The sequence below is a fragment of the Lucilia cuprina genome, chromosome 4 (assembly GCF_022045245.1).
Source record: "Lucilia cuprina isolate Lc7/37 chromosome 4, ASM2204524v1, whole genome shotgun sequence".
Classification (NCBI taxonomy): domain Eukaryota; kingdom Metazoa; phylum Arthropoda; class Insecta; order Diptera; family Calliphoridae; genus Lucilia; species Lucilia cuprina.
In genome coordinates, this window is record NC_060952.1 from 53,380,572 (window position 1) to 53,391,279 (window position 10,708).

The following is a 10,708-nucleotide window of genomic DNA, read 5'->3' on the forward strand; positions in this document are numbered from 1 at the left end:
CCTAAGTCTGTTGTCAAAAACCTAAGTCGATTGAATGTAGTAGTAAAACTTATGGTAGTATTAGTATACTCCCCATATTTGAAAAAACCCAACAAACACATAATCAAAGGTTTCAAAAATGTTATTAATTTTATTTAATATTAAACATTAACTGCTCTTTAAAAGAGATACTGATTTAACGTTTACATTCGATTTAGAGTTTTAAAATTTAAAAATAGTTTGATTTACAACCTTTCTCGACTTTACATGAACACTCTGTGTTTGCTGGGTAACAACATTTCAATTTATTATTCTGACATTTTCACCACAATAATTTATTTATTTTATTTTTAAAACTTTACATAACTTCGGCAAAATAAACAGATTTAGGTGACCCAAATTCCAGAGAAAACACTCTTCTCTAAAAACTCAATTATCACTTTTGCCGTAAACTTTTTAATGGGCTCTAAGACATGAAATTTTAACATGTGGTCTAAAACAATTATTATCCCGATGTTACCAGAAGTCGACCTAGGGTAAGGCCCCAACAGATCTAAATAAAGTTTCTGAAATACTCGTACTGAACTAACCTGTTGGCCCAAAGGATGTCTTAGAATTCTGTTGCACGATTTAGATTGTTTACAAACTTCACAGGACAAAACATATGCAGAGATTTGTTTGGTCATCTTTGACCAGTAATAAAAGGTTTTTAAACAGGGTAGGTAAAAATATCGCTCGCGATCGTTATTTTATTTATATCGCTCGTTTTAAAATTCAAAATCGCGAGTTTTATTTTTGAGCACAATTTTAATTAGAGTTTTATGTGTTTTGTATTCGCTTCGTAAGCGATATTTACATGTTTTTGTTTTTTTCAACTCGCTTACGAGCGAGTGGAAAATGAATTGAATTCGAGTTAAATTCGAGCCGAAAATCAGCAAAATGTGAGTGCAAGAAAAAGGTTCTGTTGTGGTAGTAAAAAAGAACCAATAATATGGGAAATAATTATGTATGTTTGATTGTGTAGCCGTAGGTTTTATGACGGTCTGACAAAGCAAAAGTGGGAAAGTATAAGAAATGTTTTTTATCTGTAGTTATGTATGTATGTATATTGATTGATGGATATGCAAGTGATCTTAAAATTTTTTTTAATTATTATTTATTCTCTAAATGCGAAAGAACATTTTCTTTCTTACAAATATATTGAAAACAACAAATAAATTTAAAATTTTGTTTTTGTTTTCAATATATTTATAAGAAAGAAAATGTTGTTTCGATATTGTGAAACAGGCAATTAGATTATTGATTGTGAATCAAATGGTTTGGAAAATTTTATTATGAAGATAATAAAACACGTGTTGAATGAAGTATGTATGTATGTATGTATGTATGTAGGAAGTGTCTACTACTTTGCAGCAAATAATGTACGTACATACGTATTCGCGTACATTATTTTAATGGGATAGAAATATATATATATATATAAATATATATATATATATATATATATATATATATATATATATAATATATATATATATATATATATATATATATATATATATATATATATATATATATATATATATATATATATAATATATATATATATTTATATTATATATATATATATATATAATATATATATATATATATTTATTTATTTATTATGCCTTACAAATTTTAATTTATTCCATTTACAAAATTATAAAACTCGCGATTAACTCGTTTTGACTGGAATCACGAGCGAGTTCTATTTTACGCTCTTTAAATTTTCAACTCTTATCGCGAGTGTAAAAATTAAACTCGCGAGTCGAATAGATTTATTTGCCGGAAAATTAATTATTTAAATCACTCGAATTAAACTCGCTCGCGAGCAAATGAAATTCGATCGCTATCTGTACCATGTTTTTAAACGACGTAAGATCTTCCCTACTCCTCCATGTGCGCAAAGTGGATGGTCATGAGCTCTTTTAATGAAATCGTCTGTCATGAATTCTGGAACCCAGAGTTTCCAAGACATTTCCTCTTGAATACCATTCCCTGTTGCGTACTCTACTCTTTTGTAAATAAAACCATCGTCTATTTTAAAATCTGGTAAAAATTTAATTTTAGATTGAAGTTTTTCAATGAGAGCCAAATAGCCTGGAAATCTAAATTCATTCGATTCCAAATCAATGTCAATAGAATTGTCCATTTTGCTAATCCAAAAGTCGTCAACGTTTTGTTCAATCGCACTATTATCTTCCAAATACATACGTGAAAGTGAATCTGGCACTATATTTTGAGAACTTTTCCTGTGTCTAATTGTAAAATTTAAGCCCTGTAACTTTAATGCCCACCTGGCAAGACATCCATTTAGGTCCGATTGGCTCATTAGCCATTTTAATGAGGCATGGTCTGTGATGACCTCGAATTGGTGGCCTTCTATATGGGATCTAAACTTTTTTATGGCCATAACTGCGGCGAGACACTCTTGCTCAGAAACTGAATAGTTTCATTGAGCCGATGTCAGTTTGTGGCTCATAAAAGCTACAGGAACTTCGTCTCCGTCGTCGATTGTCTGTGCGAGCCCTGCCCCAATCCCATATTGACTAACGTCACACTGTACGGAAAACGGACGAGATAAATCCGGGTTATGTAATATGGGAGCAGAACATAAATAATTTTTAAGTTCTTCAAATGAGCGTTTTGCTTCTTCGGACACCATAAACTTTTTAATCTTTTGTAACATATCGGTTAACGGTGATGTTACTGTCGCAAAATTACGGACGAATCGACGATACCACCCACATAATCCCAAAAACCTTCGAAGTTGACGGACGGACTTCGGAAACGGATAATCGCGGATAGCTTGTACCTTGTCCGGGTCTGTCCGAATCGTGCCATGGCCGATTATATGTCCCAAATATTTAACCTGTTTGAGCACAAATTTGGTCTTCTCAATATTTAGTGTCAGATTTGCTTTCCTCATATATAAAGCTACCTCGTGTAATAATAGTATATGCTCGTCTAGGGTCTCTGTTATCAAAAGTAAATCATCTAAGTAGATGAAAATTTTGTACGTAGGTGTGCCGGAATGACTTTGTCCATTAGACGGGACATCGTCTGTGGCGCGTTCATAAGCCAAAGGGCATGGTTACGAACTGGTACAGCGGACGACCAGGCACAGTGAAAGCTGTCTTCTCCTTTGACTTTTCATCAAGAGGGATTTGCCAGAAAGCATCCTTCAGGTCAAGACTAGAAATAAATCTTGCCTTCGGAAGCCTACTGAAAATTCCCCCAATGAGAGGCAAAGGATAAGCGTCTTTCACTGTGATGCTGTTCAGCTTCCTGGCGCCAAGACAAATTCGCACCTTCCCAGGCTTAAGCACTAGGGCCACAGGCAATGACAATGGACTCTGTGATTCTTAATCACCCCTAAATGGACCATCCTATCTATTTCCGTAAAAAGTAACTTCTCAATAGATGGCGATATAGCGAAGTGTCTTTGTTTAATTGGTTTATTTTCCCCAGTATCTATGACGTGTGTAACTAAGGATGTTCTATCTAATCCTATCTTCGATTAAGACGGAAATGAACTTATAGTATCATCTAATCTTTTCTGGTCAATCACACTTAATTTGTGAACATTGTCATCGGATTCGATTGCATTCAAACATGGCTTTTTTACTGTCATTGAGTTATCAGCAAATAAATCATTGCCTAAATTAAAAGCTCTAACAAAATCTATTCCAAGATATAAGTTTTGTGTTAAATTAGGTATAATTAGAAATTTTATTTCCCTAGAAATCCCTCTAAATGTAACTGTAGAAGTAACCTTTCCAACTGTCATATGTTGTCTTCCAACTGCTGTTTTCAAAAATACACAAAATTTTTCATAATCATATTTATTATAATCATATTATTTATTGAAAGTTTTTTGATAATTTGTTCCATTTACTACAATTAGGCTTGAAAATATTCGGACTACCGCAACCATAGCAACATATTTTCCTTTCTCCTAGACAATCTTCGAACTTGTGGCCTTTCTCGGAGCAGTTCCAACAAATTAGCTCTTTTATCTCCTATATATCTACTACTGTCCCTTCGACAAATTCGTTTTCCGTTTCTAGTTCTGATACCTTACGTGGTCCGAAATTTCTATTTAATCTATACTTTTCTAATTCTTCACCTAAAATTTCATGCTTCCTTACGAATTCTAGTATTCTGAAACTCTTTCGATGTTAAAATGCAAAAGATCATTACGTACGTCAGGACGAATATTCCGTTTCAAAATTTCGACTAAATCAGATTCACTAAAAGGAGTTTGCAAACGGTCTGATATCTGTAGAATAGAATCGTAAAATGTGTCAAACTTTTTACCCATTCTTTGTTTTCGACTACGGATTAATTCCTTCAAATCAAAGTCTGTTCTACGATCTCTAAACTAATTCCTTAACTCAAAACACAACAAATACCAATCCACAGTCCTAGCTGTTCTGTGGAATCGCCAGAACCAGTCAAACACTTTTCCCGTAAACAATAAATGTATGTGACGACACAAAATATTGAAATCTCCTCTTTAACTTTGCATAGTAAGAGCATGGACGCGATAAATAAAGTTATCTACCGACAATCCTCCCTCTTCCTGACCACTGAATCTAAGTTGCCAACTGAAAATAATTGTAGACACTTTATCTGTTGCTAAGTTAAAGGACTGATTGTTAGCCTGATCTATACTTGGTCTATTAAAAGTGTTCCTCAAAAACGATTCCTGTTATTATTTGAAGTACGACTATTTAAGTTATTTCGATTATAAGAATTTTCATTCATATTCATGTTTGCTAATTGATTTCGAACGGCCTCGTTGATCAATTCTTGCAATGAATTATCATTAATATTGACATTATCTCGCGATCTATTTAAGAATTAATCTAATGATCTTCCATCATTATTTGTGTTTACTAAAGGAGTTTGTGACATTCTCCAATCAAATAAATTCTGTCTCAGTGAATTTCTTCTTAGGCCTGGACGTGACGTTTTCTGTTGTTCGTTAAAAATTTTGTACGACCTGAATTTGTAGGGTCTACAAGCTTTACTACATATCGGGTAACCTAATGTGTTTTTTAATCAGGGTACAGATAGCGATCGAATTCAATTCTAGTTTAATTCTAGCGATTTAAATAATTCATTTTCCTGCGAATAAATCTATTCGACTCGCGAGTTTAATTTTTTAAACTCGCGATAAGAGTTGAAAATTTAAAGAGCGTAAAATAGAACTCGCTCGCGATTCGAGTCAAAACGAGTTAATCGCGAGTTTTATAATTTTGTAAATGGAATAAATTAAAATTTATACGGCATTATCAATTTATATATACAGTGTCTCTCATAAGTATTCGAATTTAGGTATAATATGAAAAGAAACCAAATTTAATAACATATTTTGTATGCAAAATTAATAAATTAATTTGTTAAATTGTCTAGACAGTCCTTAGCTTTGATATCACGGTTTTTAAAACTTTAAAAATTCACATTTACTTAAATTAATTTAGATTTATTTAAAAAAAGTCCATAAAATTACCTCACAAATGTATACGAATTTTTTCTGTATTTCATATTTGACTATATTATACGAAACACAAAAATTAGAATAGATGTTTTTTGCTAAAAATTGTTTTAACTATCAACCGAATGGATATATTTTTGGACCATTTGGTCCACAATTTTGGGGCATTTGTATCACCTTTTCATGTAATATCATTAAAATGGCGATTTTTTGCAATATTTGTATTTTTTTCTCCTTTTTCCCAGAGATAAAACCAAAATTTGTTATTGGAATTTAATATACCCCTTGGGGTATCTAACATTAAAATTATGTAAGCGAATACATATGTACGTACCTTATTTGCTGCAAAGTAGTAGACACTTCGTACATACATACATACATACATACATACATACATACATACATCAACACGTGTTTTATTATCTTCATAATAAAATTTTCCAAACCATTTGATTCACAATCAATAATCTAACTGCCTATTTCGCAATATCGAAACAACGTTTTCTTTCTTATAAATATATTGAAAACAAAAACAGAATTTTAAATTTATTTGTTGTTTTCAATATATTTGTAAGAAAGAAAATGTTCTTTCGCATTTAGAGGATAAATAATAAATAAAAAAATGTTTAAAGATCACTTGCATGTCCATCAATATAAATATGTACATACATAACTACAGATAAAAAACATACACATTTAAATAAAAAGGTAGACAATATATTTCTTATACTTTCCCACTTTTGCTTTGTCAGACCGTCATAAAAGCCACGGCTACACAATGACACATACATAATTATTTCCCATATTATTGGTTCTTTTTTACTACCACAACAGAACCTGTTTCTTGCACACACATTTTGCTGATTTTCGGCTCGAATTTAACTTGAATTCAACTCGTTTTCCACTCGCTGGTAAGCGTATTGAAAAAACAAAGACATGTAAATATCGCCTACGAATCGAATACTAAACACATAAAACTTTAATTAAAATTGTGCTCGCGTGTTCAAAAATAAAACTCGCGATTTTGAATTTTAAACGAGCGATATAAATAAAATAGCGATCGCGAGCGATATTTTTACCTACCCTGCTTTTAATACCTCTACTATACACGATTTATATAATACATGGTCACACGGTGTTGACACTATAACATCATCTAACTTGTAGTCTTTTTACATACACTACACTGTGGTACCGAAATATTTTCCTCCTTTGAAGTAATATTGATATTGTTATGGTTTGCCATATTTAAAAAATTATATTTCTAATAATACGATTATAATATTAAAAATATATTAAATTTATTTAAACCTGATCTTTAACGTCGGTAATTAATTTAGGGTCATTTACAAAAAAAAAAAAAAAAAAATACCATCCAATCTAAACTAATGTTTAGAGAAAAAATATCAATTAATATTTAGAACATTGTTTAGGGATTATTCTGTAGGTATTGATTTGAATATAATTTAATTTCACTTAAATGTAGTGTTGTCTTATTCCCAAAACGAAAAGTTGTTGAAAAGTTAGATGTATTATTTTACAGTGATATTAGTTTAGACTTTCTTAGTTAAAGTTTTAGTATAATTAGAGTTTCATGTTTGATTTAAATTGTTATAATTTTCTTTAGGATTAGGATTGCATGATTAGAGTCTAATGAATATTGGAGTTTTATTGAGTTTTAAAACACTATGTTAAAGCTTATGATGTAATATTTAGGGATTAATTTAATTTATTAATACGTTATTTCTCGTCGACTTAGAACTTGATTACTGGGAGTAGATTCGCCTGTAGTGATTTGGATTAAATCAACAGTTTGAAAATTCTTCGAGATTATATTACTACTTGATCGAGGGCAGGTTTCTGACGAAATAAATCATGGATAGACTCCCATATGGAGGAATTATTACCAAATCTGATGGAATTGAAGAAATAGATGAATAAGGGTCCAAATCTAGGCACATGTTGACCAATACTCAAATGGTCGTCAATTTCGGGGTATTTGGAAACGCCAAATAGCCCTAAGGTTCCGGTGTAAGTTTCCAAAAATCTAATGTAGAATTTATTAATAAATATTACACTTTACACACTTTCAATTTAAATTCTTACCCTGATATACTTTGATTGTGTGATCGATTTATAGTAATTAAGTTAAAATTATGTATTATGTAATTTAAATTATTGATTTTTTTGGCTAAATTCCACTATTTTATCTTAAGGTTCAAACATATTTATCACGTTTTTTCCCTTCAAGATCAATTTTCAGAAAGAACGAGGTAGTTAACTTCAATCGCTTAGATTTGTATTCTTGTTCAAATACATTGTAATTTGTTAATAATATAATAATATTAAAAGCTTTTTGTATTAATCTTTTACATTTACAGTAGTAAAAGATATGTATCTCTTCTCTCTGTCATCATGTATACGGACTTACATGATGTATACACGGTGAGTGATAATCAGAAGAACAGTGAATGATTAAGAATTAAAGCTATACTACAAGGTTGTACTAAATACGATGATATGGGGAATTTATGAGGGATTTATGCTTTATAAACAAGTAGGAAAGTATAGTCGGGCATGGCCGACCATATAATACCCTACACCATGAGTATATTTTTAAAATTTTTACTTTTTATAAAGAAACTTTTATGTTGAATATTTTTCCAAAATATTTAAGCAATTTATTGATAAAAAAAACTAAAATTTCTAAATGAGCCTTTATATAGGTCAAATTAGGCCGATCCTCGGTAAATTTGGGAAAAGGATATATTTTTAAATAACAGTTAGTTTTGTTGAGTTTCATTGCGATACAAATGCTTACAAGTCAATTTTAGACGTTTAAGACATTTTTTGAAAGGGGGTTTGTATGGGGGCTAGGGTCAAATAAGGGCCGATCCTTACGAAAATATGCAGTGTCATTTATACTTATGCAAAACTTATTTATGCCAATTTTTAGAGAGATAATCGGGAGGTACGGTTGTATGGGGGCTAGGTGAAATAATGGACCGATTTCAACCATTTTCAATAGGCTTCGTCCCTTGGTCCAAATTTCATCAAATTATCTAGAAAATTGCGGCCTGTACCTTGTGCACAAGGTTTACATGGCCAGCCAGCCGGACAGACGGACGGACATGTCTTAATCGACTCAGAAAATGATTCTGAATCGATCGGTATACTTTAAGGTGTTGGTATTGGACCAATATTTTTGTATGTTACAAACATCAGCACAAACGTATAATAACCTCCCCACTATAGTGGTGTAGGGTATAAAAAGTACTAAGTGCAATTTCTTAAAACAACTATATTTAGGAGAATTTTTAATTGAAATTTTCAAACGATATTCACTACAGAATAAAATTATGTGAAATATTTTCCATAAATGAATAATTTTTATAAATAAATGCATAAAATCATTTAATAGAAGTTTAAAATTTATTTTTTTTTTTAATTTTTGGTGTTATGAAAAAAAAAAAACAAAATACAAATATTACAATTCTTACGAGTATATGGGTATGGCGAGGTCCATATACCCTTGATTCATTCAGTAACTTATTCCTTTGACACCAACTCTTCCCTATGTTGGTGTTATTGCAATCCGGTTTGCCGGGATTATAAACTGGTGATGCTAAATGTATCATCGGACTTTCATTGAAATTATTATTATATATAATATAATTATAATTTGATACAACGGGGCTATGTTTCCATATTTGTATTGTCCTGGTTATTGGAGTGTTCCATTCGGTATGACGCGGTGGCTGCGGTTTAAACCCAGGAAGAGAATATTGGTTAAAAGACTGGTGTACGGTAAAGTCTATAATTCGGGATAAGTTCGGTGCTGTAGCTGAGATAATAGATATCTCGCAGAGGCTGGAAATCAGTTGGTATCAAATGTATATCATACGGAATGGATGTAGTCTTATACGGACCTTACTCACTCAGATGTTGGCCGCAATGAGTGTGTCGGTGTGCAGAGTTGAATGGTGATGTATGTAAAGTATCTAATAAATGTGATACCAATGAATTTGCCTTCCATGTCAGGGTATATTTAGGGTTTACTCTGTCCATACCAGACCACAGTGTATCCACTGATTACGTCTGTAGGCCCTATTGCCGAATCACACATTCGTGGTTAAAAATTGAAGTGATGTTTTCGCATCTCGGTAGTTAAGCAAGTCGAATAAGGCCAACACGACAGGTGTTCATGTAAAGCATATTAACTTATGTATCTGTTATCTTTTCGGCAATAGCAGTGAACTTATCCAGAAACGTTCGATGGGACTCTAAATATTAATATAAAGTGTTAAAAGGGTTTATTTATATTTTGCTTTCGTTGAAAATTGCTAAATATGTTGAAAATAATTATGGTTAAAGCAAACTGTTAACTTCAGAATATATTTTACACTAATATTTATCTTATTAATTTTTCAGTATTTGAATTATTTTAAAACACATCATAACTGTAATAATATATTTAAGTGCATAAAATTATTTGCAAGCATATTACCTACCTATTTCCATATTTTTTTAAATTGTAAAAATTTATAAAAATTTTATTGCTTCTCTAATTTTTTAATGCTACTTTTTTAATTTTAAATAAAATTGAATGAAAAGTTTTTTACCTGTTACTTTTTGTATTATATTTGTCATTCATAATTTGTTGCTATTTCTAAATAATTTGATTTTTTTGTAAAAAACGACCGTAATAAATTTCAAATTCTTAGAATACATTTCTAGTAATCACTTTCCTACCAAAGAACATACTCGATTTTGCCTTTTCTGGTTATTTATATTTTCATTAACATGCGTGCATTTTCGCACAGTAGTACTTAAAGTAAATAGAGTAAAGCATAATATTCTCAATACTCGTTTTCTCGTTTGGGTATTTTGTTCATATGATTGAATAAACGAAATTCCCAACATATTCTTTGTTTTTATTCATTTGAGATCCAACATACCAGCTAGCTATGCCTTGAATAGTGAATAAGACCATACATGTTTGATATGCGTATTGAACATACATAATTATATTTTATTGCGAATACGTAAATGAAGATACTCAAATTGAAACTTGTGTGGACGTACATTGTACTAAAAATTATGAGTAAATAGTCGCATTATTTGTTTCATACATACTCATTGTCAATCTCTGATACTTGTATTTAGACAAAAAGCTGCAAAACC

At 31.0% G+C, this 10,708-nt stretch overlaps 1 protein-coding gene across 2 annotated transcripts in view; it reads right to left on the bottom strand.

Annotated features, from left to right (window-relative positions):
• The window catches only part of LOC124419747, a 46,755-nt gene that overhangs the window by 33,319 nt on the left and 2,728 nt on the right, over positions 1-10,708 (bottom strand). The window contains exon 2 of one of the 2 annotated variants that reach the window (XM_046950308.1): positions 9,025-9,807. The exons of the other annotated variant lie outside the window; for it this stretch is intronic. Within the exon in view, the coding sequence (XP_046806264.1) occupies positions 9,025-9,065 (41 nt within the window). The 5' untranslated portion in view covers positions 9,066-9,807. The remainder of the gene's footprint in view (positions 1-9,024; positions 9,808-10,708) is intronic. 2 annotated transcript variants of the gene reach the window in all.